Raw genomic sequence first — 24,307 nt, 5'->3', positions numbered from 1 at the left:
AGAGTTTTTATAATCACATATTATCCCGTATTATTTACGAAAAACATTAAGGTTAAATAAAAAAGTAAATAAAAATATTTTTATAAAATTAGTATAACTGTGTTATAGTTTGGATACAAACACGTTGAACTTAAATATATTATTTCTCTATCAAACTTCAGAGTAGATTCATTTGGGTTTTTAACTATAATCTAAAATATATTTTCTAACGAAGTATCTTTAAAAATAATTAAGTTTATTTAAAAATAATGTTACATTTAATGTATATTTTAATACCATAGATATCGTAAAATAACAACGTTTATAAAACAACATTCGGCTTATTCTAAACTCTTTTTTGTCTAGAAGTTTTTTTATGCATTATTTGAAATTTTTATTTTTCTAAAAATGTCATTTTTTAAAGTGACTGTACAATCGGTTTATTTACAGTAAACAAGTAAAACTGTTCACTGAGAGATTGTACGTTAGAAATTTTGAAAAGTATCAAGTCATGTTTTCGCATTTAAAATTAACAAATGTTATTCATAAAACTTAGTTATTATATACCACAACTAGAAAACCAATTTATTTTACGTTAAAGAACTATTATAGTAGCTTTTTATTAAAAAACTAAAGGACACAGTCGGATAACCATGTACTTTGAAAAAAAACTAGAAAGTTTTTAAAGTTTACCAAAGTCATTTGTTATTTCGATCTTTATTATTTTTTTGTTTGATATATACAACTTCTGCATATTATCTTAATCAAAACGAAATACAACTCATTAGCGCCAAAAGTGTTAGACCAATCCGCAGTAAACACTACAAAAATACAAACAATTGTTGTAAGTCACTTATTTTATGGTGGATTATTAATTGTGCATATTGAACTAGTTGCGTGTTTTATTTAGTAATCAGAATATATTTAATCAGCTACTTGACAATTTAGTCAATTATGAAAGACATACTAGATATATATCTTATTTTGTTACACAACAATACTTTGTAGTATTATAAAAATTGCTTTAATAAATACTTGGCTCTAAGGTTTTTAAGTTGATCAATAAATTTCGCAATAAAATTCAGGGAGTACTATAATAAACTAATAAAATTCTTAAGCTTTATAAACAGTAAAATTGTTTGATGCACAAAAGTTAAATAATGTTTTATTAATTAAGTAATATAAAATTATATTTCAGCTTGTTTAGTTTGTTGTGTCTAAAATCAGTATGAATTTCAACTCGTTTGATGTCAATCTCTTTGAAAAGCTCTGTGAAAGCACTGATGAAAACGAAAACATTTTCTTTTCACCACTGAGCATTTCGCTTGCTCTTTCTATGCTTCTACTAGGCTCAAATGGAACAACCAAGCAGCAGATTGAAGAAGCACTAGGATTTGTGAAAGATGAAGAACTTCTTTCTAAGCTCGAAGCGTTAAATGGTGTGCTTAATTACGATGCTAATAGCTTGAAAGTAAAGCTTGCTAACTCTGTCTTTCCTTCAAAAGCGTTTCAGATGATTTCAAAGTACGAGAGTGATATGAAAACTGCATTTAAGTGCCAAATTCAATCTTTAGACTACAAGAACAATGCAGACAAATCAAAAAATAAAATCAATGGTTGGGTTGCAAGTTGTACCAAAGAAAAAATTAAAGATTTGTTTAATGAATTGGACCCTAAAACTGCATGTGTTCTAGTTAGTTGTATCTACTTCAAAGGTGATTGGTTTAATAAGTTCAAATGTTATAAAACCAATAAAGCTCAATTCTATAGTGCAGAAAATAAAACTTCTACTGTTAAAATGATGAGACGGGAAAGTTATTACTCTTACATTTCAGTTGATGAAAAAGGGTTCAAGTGTGTGAGAATTCCTTACAAGCAACCAGATTTTAGTATGCTGATAATTCTACCTGATGAGAAATTTGGTCTAAAAAGTGTAATTAAAAAGCTGGACGTTGAAACTATTGAAAGCCTCAAAGATGTTAGCAGTTTCCATTATGAATATGTTTCGTTGAGAATGCCAAAATTCAAACTTGAGTATGAGGCTAAATTGAACAAATGCTTAAGTTTGTTGGGAGTAAAAGACGCTTTTGATAAAAGTCTTGCAGATTTTAGTGCAATGTCCACGCAATCAAGTGGACTTCACGTGTCCGAAGCAATCCTCAAAGCATTCATTGAGATTGATGAAAATGGAACTGAAGCTGCAGCGACAACTGGATTAACTATGCAGTTTCTTTGTGCTATGTCTCCAGTCAATGAGCCAATTCATTTCACAGTTGATCATCCGTTTGTCTTCATGACTTTGTTCAAAAGTCAAACTTTGTTCATGGGAAAAGTAACTTCGTTGTAATGCAGTTTTCATGAGTCAAATATTATCGTTGTATATGTTGCTTCATTCTTGTGTATTGTTAAGCTGTGTTTGCTGCTACGTATAGTTTTCGTGAGTTCTATTAGAATATTTGTTGAGATTTTTAGGTTTGTATAATTTTGTTAAATAAACTAAGTTTCTTAACAATGTTCTCATTTTGTACTAAATTTATTCTAAATGTAAATTTCTATAACTTTATATAAATGTAAGTTTTAAAAAACGCAAAACAGAACAAGGTCTCAACAGCAATTTCGATTAAATTTTAATATCTTGCAAGTGTGAAAATTCGAAACATTTATAAATTACTTGTCATACATGCAATACAAATAGATGATGTTTTGTAACTTTCGTGAAAAATATACTACTTACTTTAATATAACATCTTTTTACCAGTTAAATAAAAATAATATATAATAGTAATATGTATATAGTATTATTGTATTCTTAATGTCTTAAAAAACTACAACTATTGTTCTTTAAAACAGCTGTAGCTTAACAAAATAAACTTTTGCTCTACAACTTAATACAAGTATTGTAACACATACTAATTCAGTTCTAAAAGCTTCACGAATGTTACATGAAATTATTATGTTCAAAAAGTGTAGTTTAGTAGTTCTGAACTTTAAATATATGTTGCATAATTTATTTAATAAGTATTTAAATTTTTTTTTTACATTAACATTTTTTTCTTTTTACATAAGCTTAGTTATTTATGGTTAGAATATATATTTTAGAGGTCAAAAACGAAGAATATGAAAAAAAAGCAGTTTTTAAAATATCTTGCTAGTAAATGAAATTTTTTGCTGGTCATAATTATAAATTGTTGGTTAGCTATTTTTGTATTTTTCTTCTTTAGACTTTACTCGTTTACTTAAATAGTTTGCTAATTACTTGTGAAAGTATACTAAAAAATTAACTTGAACAAAGTTAACTGATTAGGTAATACACAATTACTAATAATTTACTATAAACTGTTCAGAGTATAAGCTATACAACAATAACTTTAAGATCTATTGAAAAAACTAAATTCTAGAATGTATTATAGTATTTTAATATTTTTTAAAGTTTGACTGTCTATAATAGATTATCCTAGATTTTGCAAAGAATACTTCATATTGGTGAGACGCTAGAAGTATTATTGTGGGATCTCTCAGATCATAGAAAGTATTATGATGATATTGATTTTTAGGAGATGAAAAAACCAAATTTACACGAAACCTGCTACATCAAAGCGTAAATAAAATAGTAAGAATAAATTTGTGTGGTAAAAAATTAAGCTTTTAAACAACTTTTTGTATGTAAAACTTGGTACATATGTTAGTTGTGTATAAATAGTTTGGTATATAAAATAATAAAAAATTACTAAACATGTTATCAAATTCAATGAAAAAAGACGAAAAATCTCAAATTAATGAAAATTTCTTCTTCTATTGTTTTTGACTACGTGGAACGCTCCAGCTCCAGTGCGCCACCCATTGACGCCTCTGCTTGTTTCTACACAAGCAGGAGCTGCAGCAGGACCGACAAATGTCTTTGAGAATTCTTTATTGTAAAACTATCATTACGAGAAAAAATAAACCTAAAAGTCAGTCTGATCTGCATATTTGCTAAGTCAGAAATTTTTAACGGTTTTGGTTATTTTTTTCATTTATGCCCTTATTCCTAATCCACCTTACTTAAGTTTGTTGAAAATAAAGCAAAAAACAAAAGTGATAATACTTAAAACTTTAAATAACAACAGAATGATATTTTATTTTTTATGACTCAGCAATTATGAGTGTCTTAATTGGTCAAAATTGACCTTTAAGTTTAATAGCCAACTATAAGTACTATTTGGCTTTATTCTGTAGAGAAGGGTTGTCGGAAATTAAGGGTTGCTATGAGATCTGAAACCTAAATACTTGATAGACGTCTGTTTGCTTTAACTTAAAATTCCACACTTGAGTAACTTTCTAAAACTACATGTGAAAATAGAGTATATATAAATCATAGTTGCAATTTAGGCGAATTATTTCAAGTAAAATCTATAAGTGGGGTTTTAAGTAAATTCAAACCAACATTAGTAATTACTTAAGTTTTAATATTTTTAAATAAAATTTAGCATTTTGCTGGGTATATCGATGACCAAACGTTCTTTCTTTACATATGACTAAATTTTTCAGCGTCGATTTTTTATTACGTTTAAGAAACTTCTTCTGACCACCCTGGATACAGGTTTTTTTTTGTATTTGGGAAAACACCTACTGCAGGAAATCAACAGAGGATAGTAGTTAACAAATTTAGTTTTTGGTTTTTGAACAATATAAAATATTTTTGTACAACTTCAATCTAGCAACTTCAACTCAGAGTTTTTTAAATTAGGGCACCAGACCACACCTATATAAAGTTTAGTAATATATCTTTAGTGTATGTATATAATTTAGAAACAGCCTTTGAATCTTAAACTTTTTGCCATCAAAAGTTTTTTTTTTTTGTATGGCTAATAGACATATACACTTATACTACAAAAATGAGTATAATTTATATGTAAACAAACCTTTAGAGTTTTTCAGAAAGCTTTTAGTAAATTTTCTTACACATTTTGGTAAATGGTTTTGATTCACAAGCTTACAACTTTATTTTCTATGTCATCTGGACCCCTTTACATCATCACAACATATATAGTAACATTTATAAATGATTTGAACTTTAATTATTTAGATTATTAATGATTTATCGGGTAACAACTTACAATGATAAATGTACCTTTTTGACTTACTTTTACTAACGAAATATTAAGTAGTTGTTTATGGATAAGAAAAAAAAAGATTAAATCCTCTAGTAACATTTAAATCTAACATTGAAAGTTTAACTATCTTCTTCATCCTTACCTATTTATTTCAAATCATTATGTTTAAAAAGCTTCAATTTATTCATTTATTTATTAGCACAGTTTTAACTTTTATATTACAAAGAGTTTTTAAACTTCTTTTTCAATTACTGTTTATAAGGCTAAAAATAACCATTTTTTATACTTATAACAGTTTAATATAGTTTGAAAATATTTTTTCAGAACAGTTATCAAAAAGTTACTTTTTACTGTAAGTTTGTAAGTACAGCTTTTAAAAATGGCAGCATTAATGAGAAAAGTAAACTCTGCTTGGACAAGAAGTTTGCCTAATTTAGAGCTAGCTGTTTTTAAGTAGGTTGTTTAAACATAAATTCTTTTAAACCTAATCAAAAACATTTATTATTATTTACATATAATGTTAAGTTTGTAGCCTGCAATAAGTCTTTTAGTAACTAAATAAAAGAAAATACATTTTGAGTACATATAAAAAAATCTTTGTTAATTTATAAGAACAACAGGTTTTATTAGAAAAAATAAATACAATGCATGCAAAAACAAGTCTTACTTTAACTATATTTAAATTAGTATTTTAAATTTTTTATAGTAGTTTCTTTCATGTTTCAAACATGAATTAAAATTGTATCAAGATTACAAGATAAAAAATTCACAAATCTTGTACTTATGCTGTTATATAGAAAACATAAAAAAAGTTTTTAAATTAATTTACATTATTTTTTGACTTTCAATATTTCATAATTATTTCAGAACTGAGTGTTTTAGGAAAAATCACACTTTGACAAATAGTTTAATTTTCAGACAGGTTTGTTTACTAAATAATATAAATCTTAATTCAAATAAACATTTTCTTGTTAAAATTTAAAAATAATTTAAGTTTTCTCATTGAAGTTTTGTTTATTTTAAACCAGGGTTTCCCAAACTTTTTTGCAAATGGCCCCCTTTAAAGAAATTGAAATTCAATGGCCCCCTTCAACAAGATTACTCATAAACTACGATAAAAAACACCAAAGACCTTTTTTTTTTTGCTCTTTGTCTTCAACTCAAGAATATCTAGTGTAAGTTTCTAAACCACCATAAAATACACATAAGGCTTTTTTTTTTGCTCTTCATCTTCAACTCAATAAAATCTAGTGTAAGTTTCAAGTTATGGCCTCATGGCCCCCCCCTGTGGCTCCTTTGCTGCTCGTGGCCCCCTAGGGGGCCACTTGGCCCACTTTGGGAAACCCTGTTTTAAACTATATTAATAGCATTTTTTATTCACTGATGAGTTTTTTTTTTAATCTATTTGTCTAGTAAAAACATTAAACTGTTTGTGTTTGCCTTATACTTACTTCTATATTTTACATAACTTAGTGAGTTATACATTAACTTAGTGAGTTATAATTTTTACAAAAAATATATATTACTAATTTTGGCAATACCAGGTTACCTACTATCAAACTTCGATGCTTATTCAAACAGAATTCGACTTTCATGTTTTAATCAAAAATCTAAGTTACAATTTTTAACATGTTTTTGTTTCAGTTATTAAACTAATACAACTTAAACTTGGACTGAAAACTGTAAAACTTAATTTTACTAATTTAAACTTAAAAAGTTATATTTCGCTAAATCATATTGATAGAAATTATTAAAAGTATTACATTATTAAGTTATATAACTTCACGGATAGAAATTAAAATTAATATTTCACTACTTTTGCAGCTATTTGACTACCAATCCTACACTTACACTTATTTACTTGGATGTTCAGCTACAAGAGAAGCTATTTTGATTGACCCAGTAGTAGAACAAGTAAGCAGTTTTTAAAAGTATGAAACCTTTAAAATTAAAAAAAATAATTTTTAAATTTTCTATAAATGATGATGTTTTTTTGTTTTTCTTTTAGTTACCAATTTTTTATTTCTCTAAAAAGGAAAATAAGTTTATTATTCAAATTATAAGTTTACAGTTTAAAGCAATAGAAAAATATAAAAAATCTCTTTAAGAAGATAAGTTCTAAATTAAAAAAACTTCTCATGAAAAGTTTACATAAAGTTAAAACAAGTTTAAAAGTTTTCTGAACAATTATATCAAGAAAGAAATTCTAATACTTTTTTTAAACTGAAAATATTTTTGTTCTTAGTATTAGAATAAAATGTATAAAATCTAGAAAACTAAAAAGTTCTGAAACTACCAATACTTCAATTAAAAAAAAATCATTCAAGTAAACCTCCAGTAGTTGAGATATCTCTATTTGTTTACTTAAAATAAAAACATATAACAAGTAAATTAAGTGAAATAATTTCTAATATTACTTCTTGCTTATTATAATTTTTTTGTTTCAGGTTGAAAGAGATTTGAAACTAGCTGATGAACTTGATTTGAATTTGTGCATGGGTGGTAAGTTTTATACATGGTCTTTCTCTGATTTGAATATTAAAATTAATGTTATCTATAAGTTTTTAAATGTTAATAATCAATACAACTTTTATTTGATCATAATTGTGTTTGTTTTAAAGTTTTATAAAAGTTACTTTTTAAGTAGGGAAAAATGATGTTTTGTCTTTTAGTTATAATTTCCAAAAGGTTAACAAAAAGTAAACATTTGTTTTCAAGGTGTATAAAGATGCCACAGACATTTAGTACGTGTATAAACAACTGTATAAAATAAGTTTATAAGCTTGCTTAATAAGCAATTAATTTTATTTTCTTAAATTGATTAGTCTAGTTTTATAAAGTTGAATGTTATAAATATGAATGTATTAACTTTCAAAGTTGTATTTTGAGGACTTAATTTGTTCTAAAGATTTAGTGCAATTATTTTTTATTGCTTTATTAAACTTGACTCATCAGTAAACACTTGAAGTAAATTCTCCTTTCCATATAGTTGCATCATGAATAAAATACCTAATGATTAAAAAAAGATAATACTTTTGGTTTCTTTAAATTTGTCAACCTTTAAAGTAAATAAGCCGTAGTAAACTTTTTCAACAGGAATTTGTAAATTTATGATTGCTTCAATCTTTCAAACACAACTTATTAATATTTTCTTATTTTTTTCCACAGTAAACACACACGTTCACGCAGATCACGTGACGGCCACTGGTAAGTTGAAGGAAATATTGGGAAGCAGAAACTTCAAGTCTGTGTTGAGTGAAGCGAGCGGTGGTAAAGCTGATTGGAAGATCAAGGAAGGAGACGTTATCAAGTTTGGTGAACAGGTTCATTGTTTGTTGAGTTTTTTTATACTCAAGTTACATTCATCACTTAGATACCAGCAAAACCTGTTTTCAAAGTATTTAAAAGTATATAATTACCGTTTTTAAAGATAAGTTATTTGTCTACTACCCTAATAATTATGATAATTGAAAATACAAATTAGCTTTTGAAAAACAACTTGAAACTTCTTTTTTTTTCAGAAACTGGACACATTAGCAACACCAGGACATACAAACGGATGTATGACTTATGTGAACCATCAAAACAAATTATTAATGACAGGTTACACTTTGTAGATAATAGTATTAGTAATATTGATAATAAATAATAGCTTAATGATAAAAATTGACACATTGTTAATAATTTTTATAATAAAACTGAATAGCTATAATAAAAAATATAAACTATCAAGTTAAATTGCTGAAAGCTAGATATAATTTTGATAATTGTACTATATCAATATAACATAACAGTGATTAATAATATCACTATTTTAATAATAATTTAAAAATTTTAAATTTGATAGAAAAGTTAAGAAAACTAGCTCCTAATAAATAGTAAAAAAAATTAATTATGTCAGGTGGAAAACTATTTTTAAGTGTTTATTATAAACAACGTTTATAATGATTATTGAGTGATAATAAAGTAACTTGAAAATATTTACAGGTGACACATTGTTAATAAGAGGCTGTGGAAGAACTGATTTTCAACAAGGTAAATTTTTATATATATTTTTTAAACTAATTGTTTTTTGTTACATAGTTTAATTATTTAAATAGTGAGGACTTACTGTTTTAAATACATCTATAAATTTGTTATCTTAAGTTGTAACAGATTAATTACCAAGTAAAAAAGCAATGCATGTTATTTACTTTAATGTTTTTACAATATTTAATTTGTAAACAATCAGATTATTAATACTTAATTTAAAACTTTTATTTCTTGCAAATAATTTAGTACTTTATAACTTAATCAGCTAAACTTTTACTGTATTAGAACTTAAGCTTAAACAATATTATTAAATTTTAAATGGTTTTTAAATTATTATTAAATATAATGAACGACTATGTTTATTATCAGCTTATTTATATATACTGACTTACACCGCAAACATTTGGCAATATACTTATTTGAAAACTTTTTTTTTTGTTTTCTAGTAGCTGCCGGAAAAGAGTTTTTAATAAAAAAAGTTTTAGCAAACATTTTTGAAATACAATTATTTGAAAGAACGTACTCCTTTGAAAGTAATATACAGAACAAGAAAAAAATCTAATTACATATGAAATTTATTAATTAATTAATTTAAAACTTGTTTGTTATTTAAACTTCAGTTTACGAGACTTAAAACAAATAGTAAAAAGTTAAATATAGATTAAAACAAATAAAAAATTAATTGCAATTATTTTTGCACTCAATTTTATTCTGCATTCCCTCTTAGTAAACAATAAAAACTAATATTTACTGAATAACGTTTGAAGCTATTATTCACTTAAAGTTAGAACAATGTTTGCGTAAACTCAATATCAAATGTTTTTATTGGTTGTACTACATTGACCCTTGAATTTGATTGGATAATTGATTTGTGTGGTTTTTAACTGGTTAATAGAAACTTATATTTGTTTTTGTTTCTCTGTAAAACGTTTGATTACAGTAGTTTATGAAATGTATGGGAAAAATTTGTTTAGTTTTTATTGATTTAACCTTAATTTTGATCAATAATCTTTCTAGATAATCAGTTTATATTACACATTTTGCTATTAGATTTATCATTTAAATCTTACTGAAGAAATGAAACTAGAAAATTTGTTTTCAAAAAATTGAAAGAATACTGATGTCCATATTTTTTTTTCAATTTGTTATAAACTTAAGAATTTTGTCATTTTAATTAAAAATCTTAATTATAGTTAAATTTGTAATGTATATATGTTTTAGGTAACAGCTATTTAAATAAGTCGTAGTCTATAACACAAAACATCGAAATATAAAGTTATTTTACAATTGCCGTTGGTTGTTTCTTTGCTATTTAATCAATTACCTTTGTCACTTACCATTTAATTAAGTATAGAACTTAAAATACAGATTACACAACTTATGACATATTACTTCAAAAAATTAATTTACTGTTAGATTTTCTGTTTAAACTTTTGCTAATTCAATGTTTTTAAAAAACTTTTGTTTAACTTTTATTTATTGTAGTAGCGAAAATCGTGGACTTAAAATATTTATTTTCTACTTTTCTAGCTTCTACTTCTAGCTATATTTTGCTGAAATTATTTTTTACAAGACTTTCAATAGTAGAACTTATATTTTTTTCGAAATAAGCTTAAGAATTCTATGTCTAATAACTGATCCATACCTTTCTTACTTCCATAAATTGTTAATTTAATTTTTTGTAACTTTTTAGTTTTAAAAGCTTTCTAAAGTTGTTGTCTGTTTATTTTTAATTATAAATACTGAGTACAGTTTCTACATATGTATATTTTTATTATAAATATGTTATACTAAGAAATACTGTCCGACTCATAAAGATAAAAACAATCAAGGTAACAAAAAATGGTAGTGTGTATTTTAAGGCTAACGCACAAATGTTAGCAAACTAATAAATAAATAAATAAATAAATAGCAAGTGAAAATTTACAACTAAAATTAATAGGTAAATTTAATAATTTTTTAACATAATGTGACCCCCTTCGAATATAAAGCTAATGTTAATGTAAAAAAACTTAAGGGAAAAAACAATTTAAAACGTAATTGTGAAAATTCAGAATTAATAAAACCATCATAACCCCAAAACATTTATTTAAACCGTTTTATTAATTAATATAAAAAATTAATAAGTAAACAGTAAACTGCTTAAAGGCATAAAAGTTTTTATAGACAAAGTTCATGGTCAATTATTTTTACAATTTGTACAGCTTTGTTACTCGAATTCCTCTAAGTTCAAAAGCTAATAGTGTAATGTGTTTAAAGTTTTTATATTTAAAAGTAGACTGTATTTAATTTTGTAATCTTTAAACTTATGATATTGTAGTAAACTTAGTTTTGTCATACTTTTACAATCTAATTGTTATTAAAGTATATGGTTGAGATTTAAAAATAAAAAGTTTGCGACTTAATTTTATGATACAGTTGTTTCAAAAAGAAAATTGTTTTAAATTATATGCAGAGTGTTTTTGCAGTTATATTTATAAATATAAAATTTTTATTTCACTTTTGAAAGACATTTTGTAAATTTCTGTTCCTATATTGTACTAAATTAACTGTTTATATAAATTAGAAAGTTAAAGACCTTATTTAAAGTGATTTTGTAAATATTTTTATGATTACGATAATAAAAGTAAGTAACGTTTTTAATTATTTAAATTTGTTATAAATACTAATACTTTTGTGTTGTATGACATACTAATTAAATTATTCTTTTTTTCATATGCAATATAAAATTCTATTACATAATTAAAACTATAAATTTGTTTGTATGATAAGATAAAAACTTAACAGTTTAATAAGTTTATCAATTTATGTGTTATTACATTATGTGATTAGGTCATTAAAAAAACTAAGATATATTAAGGTTGTGTATATAATTCTATATAAAATAAAACAGTGATTTATTCAGGTTGTGCAAATACTTTATACGATTCAGTCCATGACAAAATATTCAAATTTGTCTAATTTTTAATTTAATTAAAGTATTAAATTTTTATACAGGATGTGCAAATACTTTATACGATTCAGTCCATGACAAAATATTCAAATTTGTCTTATTTTTAATTTAATTAAAGTATTAAATTTTTATACAGGATGTGCAAATACTTTATACGATTCAGTCCATGACAAAATATTCAAATTTGTCTTATTTTTAATTTAATTAAAGTATTAAATTTTTATACAGGATGTGCAAATACTTTATACGATTCAGTCCATGACAAAATATTCAAATTACCAGATGATTACACAATATACCCTGGACATGATTATAGAGGTATTTTTGATTTAATAAATAGTTTTTAGAATTTATATAAAAAGTGTTTTTATAAACGTATGTTTTTGTAACAATTATTGAAAAAAAAAATTACCCGTTATTTACTTGCTGCATAATTACTTATATAAAAACTAGAATTTTTTTTTCTTCTTTTACGATTTTGATGTTTTATTTAAAAAAAATCTACTGCATTACATCTAAATTTTATAAATAGCATTTTATAATTCAAAGTTTGTTTTTAGTACACTCTTACTTTTTTACTATATTTTTATTTTTTCATATAAAAGTCTTTCAATTTTATGTATATATTAATTAGTTTTCAAAATTTGTGCTCCATTAGATGAATATGTTTATTTTTTTAAAAGGATTCACGAAAACAAGCGTAGGAGAAGAAAAGACATTGAATCCGAGATTGAGTCTTCCACATGATCAATTTTTTGTATTGATGCAAAATTTAAAACTTGCCTATCCAAAATTAATGGGTTTGTTGTTAATAATGTTGCAAATATAATATTATTTTTCTTAATGAGTTATTTGTATTAATTCAAAATTTAAAACTTGCTTATCCAAAGCTTATGGGTTGGTAATAAATATTAAAAAATATATAGTTTACTAATAAATTCTTTCTATTGATGCAGAATTTAAAACTTGCCTATCCAAAACTCATGGTTTGTTTTACAAATAACAAGTATACATTATTGATCACTATTTTGTGTTGACTCAGAATTTAAAACTTGCATTATTAAAATTCATAAGTTTAATATATATAAAATTTTAGCTTAATAAATGTAAATTACTTTAGCAATACTTTACTATCTAATCTAAATTTTTGTCGTTTTTCAAAATCAAATGATAAATGTATATTTTTTTACAATTTATAAGAGTGATAAGTAATAAGTTATGTAAGACTAACTTTGTATTCTAAATTCCCTTCTGTGTGTTAAAACATTATTTTTTAAGCTTGGTAATGTTTAAATTAGTTTTTACGACTGCATTATTTCTTGAAAAACTTAAAGGTATAATTCATAGTATATATACACCAGGGTTTACCATAGTGGGTCATATGGATCCTTTGGGGGGTCATTTCAGAAGTTAAGGGGGCCATAAGCTTTAAAAGGGCTATAGGAGGCCATGACAAAAAAAAAAACCTATACTAGATATTCTAAAGTGGATGACAACAAGGAGAAAAAGGTCTCAGGCGTATTTAAAGGTATTTAAAAAATTACTAGCAATTATGGAAAATTTAGGGACCGTAAACTGTAAAGGGGGGGGGGGGGACAAAAGACCATAATTTCAAACTTAAACTAGATAGTCTGGAGTTGATGATTGAGAGCAAGGGTAGTTTTTCGAAAAATCTTATGAAAGAAGGGGCCGTTATGAAAAAATTTTGGGAAAACCTGATATACACCTACATATACTAATAACAAATAATTTAACTGTTAAGTTGCAAATTTATAATTAAAAGTATGTTTATTAACGGTATTTGGTATAACTCTGTAATTTGTTAATTATATATAATTTTATTTTGTTTAGAAACATGTTAACTAGTAACAAGTATGTCAATTTATATACATATTTGTTTTTAATTATGTTATGTTTACAGATATGTCACATTAACTGCTTCTTAACAACTAGTGTTTTTTTCAAATTTTTAATTGAATTTACAGAGATACTTACCTTATTTAAGAGTTGTAGTGGCCACATCTATACTTACAAAAATATTTATTAACAGTAACTTCATAATTTGTTGTTGTAGATAAATTTTGTTTTATTTAAAAAATATACTTATTACTAACACATGTAAAATCTTTATATATAGATACATTTGTTAACATTTTTCACTTACAGTTATATTACGTTGACTACTTTTTCACTACTGTATTTTTTTAAACTGTTTTTAATTGAATTTACAGAGATACTCAATTAACACATCTATTTAATTAACAGATGTAGCGGTTCCAGCAAATCTAGCTTGTGGAGAAATGACTAAAAAAGTAATTGAAAAAGAAGATTATAAATAGATTTTAATCAAGTAATAACTAACTATGTAATTGAAGTTATGTTAAAATTAATATGCATAATTGTTACTGTACTACTATTACTGTAATTAAGCTTACAAATGATATGAGTTATGAGATAAAAAAAAATTGCAAAAAGCAAAAACGAAAGTTAAAAATTTTATTTGTTCTAAGGAAACAATTTATTTTTCAAAAAAAGTTAAACAATCTTACTTGTTTACTTCTTATTTAATCACACAAAAATATAAATTTTTCAAAAAAAAAACTAGACAAGACAAGTGTTATTTGGCAAAGTTTGGTATCTTCTTTTTTCTTTTAAATATTTTATGCAAAATTAAAGTTAATTTATCATAATTTTTCTTTAAACTGTTACTGTAATGTTTTGTACATGATATGTTACACTACTTTTAAAATAAAATCAATTTTACAAACAGTTATGCAAAGTTGTTGTATGAAAGTAACAGTAAAATGAAATATTAAGATTAGAAGATAAATTTAAAATAATTTTTTTTATACAAATTATGTTTCGTTTTGTAGTAATTTTTGTATTTTATTTGTTTTAAAACGTTTATTACTTCTTTAGACCGTAAAACCATAAACAAATATTATTGTTTTTTTTTTTCAAAGTCATTTAGATGTCAGACTAAAATAAAAATTATTATGGGCGGTTTGTTTAATTAAAAAACCGAAGTAAAAATTCATCAAAATATTTGCCTTAGGTCTTCAGTAATTTAAACTTATTTTGAACTTAAATTGCTTTATTTTTCTTTAAATATTTTTGAGTTGATAACTGATGTAATTGTTTATAATTTCTGTAAAAATAAAATTTAAAACTGCGTTTTTTGTAAAATGTTAAAAATTAGGTATACTTTTTGTTGATGTAATTCTTTTGTTAAAATTTATCTTTTATATTGAAAAAATCTTTATATTAAGTAGTTCTTAAAAGCTAAAATGTTTTTAAGTTTGCATAAATGTTATAACTTTTAAGCTCGTTTAATATTGTTTTCAAAATAAATGATTTACTTAAGTAGTAATTTGTAGTTTTTAAAACATTTAATTGTTTTTTTAATGTACTTATAATAATACTTTTTAAGTTTTATTTTCACTTTAGTATTAAAGTAGTTCTAGTTTCTAATTACTTTAAGCTCATTACAAACTTCTATAAGTATGAACTGTATGTTAAATTGTTGTATTAAACGAAAGTTATTAAATTGATATTTTTGTCAGAGATATTGATATCTAGCTTTATAACATTAAGGTTAATGTTTACTGTAGTTAAAAGTACGGTGTATATGAATATAAAACAAACGATCTTGATTTAAGTTCTTCAAACTTATTTATTGTTATCTAACGAGTTTCGACTCCTTTTTTTTTCTCAGGTTTTTTAAAGTTTATAACACAAGTTAAACGAAACAAAAAATTTTACATCTGCTTTTACCAAAACAAAAAATATATATTAAGTTTTAGCAAAGCTAAGATTATATAATGTATAAAAAATTATATGATTTTTTTCTAAATGCATACGTTTTCAAATGTTCTTTTTAAAAACTTTATACATTAATGTATTAATTTTATACCTTATTGTATTTTATAACCCAAACAATTCTCTAACACAGGCTAAAAAAGTACAGTCTTATTTTTAAAAATATCAAGAAACAAAGCAACTTTCTGATTTGAGTGTAAACATTGTAAAAAACAACAATAATAAATAATCTTGTGTCCAACTAAACTTCTTAGACAAAATTAATAACACAAGACAATATCTAAACATTTATGCATAGTAGAATCTCAGTTAACAATAATTGACATTTTAGTTTTAACTTTCTAAAAAAACAAAACTTAGCTTTAAATACTTATTCATTCACAATTTAAGCTACTAAAACATTTAAAACATTATTTATTGATTAATAGAAGTTTCTGACTATAAAAACATTACTTGGTACTTGGATAATAACTTAAAAACAATTAGTTTCTATTAGTCAAATTAAGCTGTTATCAAGGTATTTGTCTCACAACAAGTAAAACATGAAAAAATTGTCTACTTTAAAACTAAAGCTAACTTGTATGTTATTAAAATGTTTAAAATACTTAGCACCTAAATGCACATAATTAAATCTAATAAAAGCTGATTTAGTCTACAAATTTAAGCACTATACAACAACAAGGTCAATATTAAGTTGTTTTTCAATTGTAGCATTAGGTTGTAAAACTTGACCATTTGTTTAAAAATAAACTTTGATTTCAAACTATATTAATTTGATATGCTTTTTTTTCTGTGGTAGAAAAACATCAGAAGAAACCTACTCTAACTTCTACAACGATAAACGTTTTCTGAAAGTCAAGCAAGTGTGTTTGAGCTCATCAAGTGTTATTCCACCTGCCCTATCTTTAAATTTATCATGAAAAAATTTACTTTTTAATTAGATATAAAAATAAATCTATCTATAAACAAAAAAAAAAGTAGAACTTTCAACTAACCAAAAAATAGGTCCAAACCTTTTATTGAAAAAAACCCTGGTGATACGTCGTTTGGCAAACACTCACAAGATTAAAATCTCGACATTAAAAACCACAAAGTGTGGGAAAATCATGAAGCTCAAATCCCCAAGCAAGTGCTGCCGACGTTCTGAACAAAAAATAATAATCCAATTATGATATCACTGCCACCAAAGAGAGTCCACAATTAGATATTGAAAATTTAAGTAGCGAATTCGAATAGGCAAAATAAACTATTAACAAACGACAACAAATTAACAAACTTCTAAAATAAAAAGCTAATTAATTTATTGTTTGCAATAAGTTTTCACAAAGCTAGATCACCATTTAAAAACTTGAAAAATGATCTATCTCATAACGTTTTATTTACAAAAGTACAACATCTCAACAGAAATGTTTCTTTATATAGTAAAATTAAGACAAACAACACAAAACATTCAAGCTTAAATTCATACAAAATTCAAAAGAAAAAAAAGTTACAATTTATCTAGTTTATACGCAAGTTCATAAAAGTATAAGACAACAATATGTATAACCAGTTTTACTTCTTGTAGCAAACTAATAGAAAATTTTAAAAAGTTAACTTAAATGTTTAAAATGTTTAAAACTAGCTTCATCATTTTATAGTTTTTTTTTTTTTTGGACACTAGACTAACTTTTTTCTCCGCTCTTCATTAACAACACTGTTCACATAAGCAGGATCACTATGTTGGTAGCTTAAGCAGGTATCATCAGCAAACAGTATCTTATTAAACACAGTAGAAGAAAAAAATTTATTTATATCTGTAGAAACAACAAAGGACCGAAACAAGAACCTTGCGGTGTTCCAACATTAACAATTTCACGCTAAGACATAACACTATTTATTACAGCTTATTGGCTTCTATCATTTAAATAGCTTTGTAGTAAGTTTAACATAGATTCTTTAACATTATAACCTTTCAGTAATAACAAGAGTGTTTTATGATTAACTGTATTGAATGCTTTTGCTAAATCTGAAAAGACAGAACAATTAATTAACTTTTTCTAACCAGCCTCAGTCAACTAATCCGCAATCTGATTAACAGCTAGCTCAGTTGTACTGTTTTTCCTAAAACCATACTGCTTTTTATGCAAAACATCATTTGACAAAAAAAATATTCAATCTCCACACACTATGGATTCAAAATTTTTTGAAAAGGGAGATAAAATGGAAATAGGTATATATTTATTAACATAACATTTTACCAGAATTGTAAATTGGTTCCACTTCAGCATATTACTTAAAAAGTTGTTTGAAACTTGAAATGTAACTATCTTTAAATATAAATTAAATCATTTCTCGACGCTTTTGTCCATGTAAATACTATCTATACTAATTTTTCTTAAAGCTTTAATGTAAGAGTTATAGTTTATTTAACAAAATTCACTTTTAAATCTTATATACCAGTAACGACATACGTGTAAATAAGCTTGGTAAATTAGAAACTAGTATTAACTATTGTTTTACCCGATTTTACAAACTTATAAATCATAAGTCTAGAATAAATACTTTGCATTTTTATCTTATAAAAAACAAGCTAAACTTCGTTGTAAGTACTTTTTTAAGCTTGGTTGTAAAAATTCAATGAAATATAAGAAGTATATCTATTAAACTTATGTGATTTTTAAACTTAAAAGATCTGAAAACTGAAATTAATGTACACTAAAAGTAGCTACTTTCGCTATAAGTTTCTATACAAATTTGAAAGTTATATATTTTTATTTCAAGACTTTTCTATACAACTAGGTCTTTTGACAATATTTTTAAGTTTTCGTTGTTTTTCATGTTCAATAATTTTATTCTACATTTATTTAGGTTTTTGAGTTGCGCTCTAAAACCAGAAAGGTTTCATTTTAACTCGAAAATTATAAATACAGACTTTCGTTGGTTGAGTGATAGAATAAGTACTGATTATTCTTTAAGAACCTAAATTTGATTAAAGTAAATGTTTTAGCTCTTAAACATTTATTTATTTAAAGTTAAAGTATTTACTACAATCAATGTTTTATATACAATAAACTACTATAAATAAAGTATTTTTGAGTTTCTAAAAGAGTAAAACATACTTTACCTTAGGCGTTGCTAAATTTTTTATTCGGACAAATCAAAAGAATAGTTTTGGCATTAAAGTGTTTTAATTAAAAAAAAAGTTCAGTTGCAACCCTAAGTTGTTCAAAAAAAAAAGAAGTTTCAATTGCTTACATAAGTTTTTTTGGATAATAAAATAAACTAGCTGTTTTTTAGTTCAAACTTCGAATTTCACCGTCTAAAAGTAGTTGCTTAAATGTTAGCTTTAACTTATATTATGTCTTCGTATCAAGGTTTTAGACTAGTGGTCGGCTAACTATGGCCAGTAGAAAGTATTTCTAACCTGTAAAGTTCTTTTAAGATAAAAACAATTGTTGCAGTATAAGCAAGTTGAACTTTTTGTAATACAGTTTATTTGCAAACTTTGCTGCCTGTTTTGTGTTCAACTAATTACACACTTGCTATTTTACGTATATACTTTTTAGTTTAAAGTGAAGTAATAGGGCTAACGTGTTTTCTTTAAGGTTGCGTTGTGCCTGCGAAGAACTTCCAATAAACCTGGCCCGTTCCTCAGACATTTTTTTTTTAAATTTGATCACTTGATATAAAATAAAAAAATTTAAAATGATGCTTTTAAAATTAGTGGAACATTAGAAATATTTCTTTTTTTTAAATGTTGACTAAAATTGCTCTTTTAACTCTTTTAAGCTTAAAAAATTTCATTATCACTAAATCTTTAATTTAATGAAAAATAAAGTTTTCAATCTATTTTTGTTGTAAATATTATTGTTTTTTAATTAATTGTGTTAGTAGTGCTGTTTATTTAACACAACTTTGATAACGTTTATTATTGAACAAGCATTTAATTTCACTTAATTTTTTCAACTAAACTGTTACTTCGTGAAGCTGTATAAAATAAAGTTTAAAAAAATCGTTGCTTTCGTAGTTTCTATTAGTTTCTTAAAAATAATTGTACTTCTGTATATTAGGATGATTGCTGAATAAAAATTAAAAAACTTTTTAGCTATTAAAATGTCGAGCGTTTGTTTTTATTAAACTCTTTTAAGTTTTACTTTTTTTTATAGCAAAAAAAAACAAATTAATATTCTTTTGTACTTTTAGGTTTCATAAAACAAATTATTTAAGTTGTTAGCTAATTTAAAAAAATAAAGTGCTTTAAAGTAGCTTGATGTGATAGAAAGCTTAATGTGCGTTTAAAGAACAATAAGAAGTAATTCTTCGTTTTTGTAAAAGTTTAAATAGATATACAGTATTTTTTTCAGAAACTTGTTTGTTTTAAGAAAAGACATTCTAAAACATTCAAAAATTACGTAAATAAGAACTTATTATTGTAACTGAATTTTAATCAACAGTTTTTATAATACTACTAATTGGATATTAATTATTTCTACTGGTTAAAAGCTTCTAACTGATATTGTTGTAAAGTTTTATAAGTTCATGAAATTTATTGGTTTTATTACTAACTACTGTTATTTTAGTTTGAACATTCTTGTGCAAAAGTATTTAAAATTTTGCTCACTTACAACTTTTTTTGTTCCGTAAAAAATAGCAAAAAACAGTTCGTTAAAAGTAGATTTATTTTACTACTTATCTAAAGCTGTCAATAGCTCAATTAAGTAACATTGAAAATTATTTTTTAAAATTTTATATTTTTCTTAAATTTTGTAACGAACTTTTTTTCAAATCTTTTATTGTATTGTAGGTATTGTAAAACTTGAGCTCGAAAAATATTCTTTAACTTCACAAGATAATATTTTTATTACAATAATAATAGAAAAACTAAATCTAAAGTAAATAAAACACAAAAGCGTTAACCTTAAAGTAAAGTTCATTGAATTTTAGCCAAATAAGTCAAATAAGTATAAGTCATGAAGTTTGCTGAACAGTTTTTATAGCAACATTGTTATAAAATTGTTGCGAGGTCTAAAAAACAATAGTGAATACTGCTATAACAATAGCAATAACGTAAACAAATAAGCTACATTTCATCTTATAACTACTGCTTCTAATCAAATTGTCTACAAAGCTGCCTTCATTTCCATTACACAAGTCTGTTTCACATGTATCAAAAGTAAATCCACTCTCTTCACCAAAAAGGTCTAAACCAAGAGACCGTTTATCTAGAAAGAAGTCTTCGCAATCTTTGAATTTGAACTCTTCTCCAAGAACAGTGAATTTGCCGCTCACACAAGACATTTTGTTAGATAAGCCTGTAAATTGACAAAACGTGCCTAATAAGCTGTAACCACAAGTGACTATTTCAGTTTCACAGACCTCATCGGCTTCCGACAAGCATTTGTAGCATTCCAAGTTGTATCCGACACTGAATGTACTGTAAAGTACAAACAAAAGTAGAAAATATTTAATAACTGCCATTTGTACTTTCTGAAAAAATAGACTTTTAAAGAGATTTGATGTTAAACAAATAGCTAGTTTAAGTTTCAATTTTGTTTGAAAATACTACTAAAAATGCAATCAATATTTACAAAATTTTTATGAATGCATTTCTTCACTATCAATATTTCTACAGAGGTTTTTAGACATTTAGTTTGTTTATAAAACAGTTGTCTAAAATAAACTGAACCATGTTTTTACCTGAGAAAACTTAAACGTTAAGTGTACATTTCTAACAGTAAATAAATTAAGTTTTAGTACAACTTTAATTTTTCATACCTTTATTCGAAAAAATTAAGAAAAAAATATTAAACTGTTTTAAAAATACCATAGTTGTACCATAGTTATTAAGTTTATTCCCAGTTTGTTTTAACTTTGCACGAAAGCACTTTGATAATATTAGAAAATTACATTAGAAAAATAAACGGTTTCTATTTGGAGACATATTTTTTTGTAAAATAAAGTTTTCGTAACATATTAACTTTACTATACTAGATAGTTTTGATAACAAAAAAAAAGTTCCTTAAAAACTACTTAAAAAAGTATCTATTTCAGGACAAGTTCTGTAAACTTTGAACTCTTTCGTATCACCAACTGCAAGAAAAAATATTTCTAGTTTTAAAATTGCTTTCGGTTTTAATTGATTTTAGGCTAAGTTTTTAAGGTTTATTTTGCTTGCTTACTTTTAGCCAGATACAGTTAAAAACATTTGACTCAATGATGTGGTTTACATTGTAAAAAAGTTTTTAAATTTAACTATAGCATCAAAACTTTTAAAATATATTTTTAGTATAGAAGTGGTTAAAAGGTTTTTTTTAGCATACAAAGTTTTGTAACTAAAAAGGTAATAACTAATGATAAGGTTATTTTTTGTAATTGAATTCGTCAGGTTTTTAAAGTTTGACTTATTTAAAACAATCGCTACATAAGTTTGCCTTTCTTTATTTATCTCAGCAACTAAAATTATAGTTTTTTTTAATTAAAATATTAGAGCTGCCTTCGCTATACTGTTATAAAAACAATTTGTATTTAAGCAACTACTATCATTATGTTAAAAAACTGAAATTATTTAAACTTAGTTTTGTTGCTAACAGTACATGATCCAAAATATTAATAACAGAAAAAAGAGATGGAACAAAAAAGGTTAAACGTAAATAAAACATAGGTATTAAAAAACATAACAACATCATATGATTATATTACAACTTTTATGTATGTTTTGGTTAATCAAAATTGTTAAAAAACAATATTCGAAGGAAATTTTATGTCATTCAAGGTCTTGTTAGCTTACTGTATATAAGTTTGACAAAGTTTTTTGAAACAAAATGCACTATATAAAAATTAGTATTTTTTGTCTTAATAAATTAGATATATAAGCTAGCGATGAAACTTCGAAATTGTTAAAATGACCATTTTGTTAGACAATCTACTTTTAAAGCACAAATAATAAATGTTACATAAATAAAAACTTATATTAAAATTAAGTTCTTTTGAATGATAGTCTTTATTATAAACAGTGCCAAATCTAAAACCGCTAAAAGTTCTGAAAAACTTGCTTGTAATTTCTCAGTAGATTATTTCAATTTATCTACTATAAATCGTTTAATTTTTTTGTAAGTTTAAATACAAACTTTAAACTTTAAATAGAAGAGTTAAGGTTATTTACTACTTATTAGCTAAATGTTTAAATTAACTTACTAGTTTCAAACTTGAAATTGTTGTAATATTTTTTTTTAATATCACAAAAAGATACTATTGAAAATAAATTTTCTTGTAACAAAGTTAATAACTATTTGCATAAAAGCAGGGGTGTGAAAAATACGGCTTTCGGGCCACGACTTAATCTTTAGTTGCAGAAAAAGCTTTTTGGTAACATATAATTTGAAAATAAGTTCTTAAATAGTAGTATTGTATAAGTGATTATCAAATTTTATTTTTGAATTTAGAGAGTTTTATCTTTCTTGTTGTGTAATTTTTTTAAAAACTATGTAGCCTACAAAAACTTTTTTTAATTACGGCAGACAAAACCCTTTTTTGTTTAATATGGTCAGCTAATTTAAAAAAGGAAATTAAATTATTTCAGACAAAGCAACTGAAATAAATAATTTTAAATCTCATCCTGCCTATTACATTTTGTATTGAGTAGGTTATAAATATTTACAAACAGTATTCAAAAGATACGAAAAACTAAACTATTGAAGCTAATTAAACGAAGGCTTATTTTGAGAACAATACAAAAAATATAAACAAACAGTGATATTATTATTTCGTTAGTTGTTTTTATTTTGAAAAATAAAGAATAACATTTGTTATATGTTTATGTTGTTCGTTAACTTATCACAGGTTAATAGTTATAAACAAAAATATACTACATCTAAAAACCTTTAAACTAAAATCATAAAGTTTTACTAAGTCTATTTCTTGATAGTTATCAAATTTTTAAATGGTTCCTTTTTGTGAAAACTAACTTTACTAAGTATATTTGAAACTAAACAGTACGTATTAACTTATGATATAAAGGTTATTTGGATACATTCTACAAACTTAAATATAATTTAATAAAAATGAGGCAGCAAAGTTAATCAAGTTTCATCTATAAATGATAATTATTTGATTTGATATCGCCAAAAGTAAATATCTGATCATTTATCAATACAGTAACATATAAATAAATAATCAACATAAAAACAAATGTTATGAACCTAATTGATCTCTATTAGTGTGCTAAGTACAAATAACATATTTATATTTTACTTACACAAAAAAGCTTTTGAAAATTTGGGCGTTTAACTGTAGACTAAAAAACATTAGGAAAAAAAAAATTTAACTTAATCACTTAATTTTGTTTAATGTTTAAATTAAATCTTAAACTCTAACATTAGAAAAACTTGTTGTCTGTTTCAATAAATTTAACTTATTTTATTATGAATAAGTTTTAAATGTAACTTTTACA

The 24,307-nt window shown here is 24.4% G+C and overlaps 2 protein-coding genes across 2 annotated transcripts; both read left to right on the top strand.

Moving 5' to 3' along the window:
- The first annotated feature begins 1,207 nt into the window (after window positions 1-1,207).
- LOC145838077 (leukocyte elastase inhibitor A-like) lies at window positions 1,208-2,326 on the top strand. The gene has a single exon (XM_082945613.1). The coding sequence runs from the start codon at window positions 1,208-1,210 to the stop codon at window positions 2,324-2,326; it is 1,119 nt and encodes a 372-aa protein (XP_082801739.1).
- A 3,068-nt stretch (window positions 2,327-5,394) lies between these two features.
- LOC145837831 (persulfide dioxygenase ETHE1, mitochondrial-like) lies at window positions 5,395-14,527 on the top strand. The gene is made up of 10 exons (XM_082945284.1): window positions 5,395-5,525; window positions 5,940-5,994; window positions 6,897-6,986; window positions 7,520-7,574; window positions 8,241-8,395; window positions 8,594-8,675; window positions 9,060-9,107; window positions 12,286-12,375; window positions 12,741-12,857; window positions 14,323-14,527. Exons 1-10 carry the CDS (start codon window positions 5,452-5,454, stop codon window positions 14,394-14,396), a joined length of 840 nt encoding a protein of 279 aa, XP_082801410.1. The 5' UTR covers window positions 5,395-5,451; the 3' UTR covers window positions 14,397-14,527.
- Window positions 14,528-24,307: the final 9,780 nt, after the last annotated feature.

Source organism: Thalia democratica, chromosome 6, assembly GCF_965202585.1.
Source record: "Thalia democratica chromosome 6, ktThaDemo2.hap1.1, whole genome shotgun sequence".
NCBI lineage: Eukaryota > Metazoa > Chordata > Thaliacea > Salpida > Salpidae > Thalia > Thalia democratica.
The sequence above is the reverse complement of the archived record's forward strand: the minus strand, read 5'-3'. Positions and strand labels throughout refer to the sequence as shown.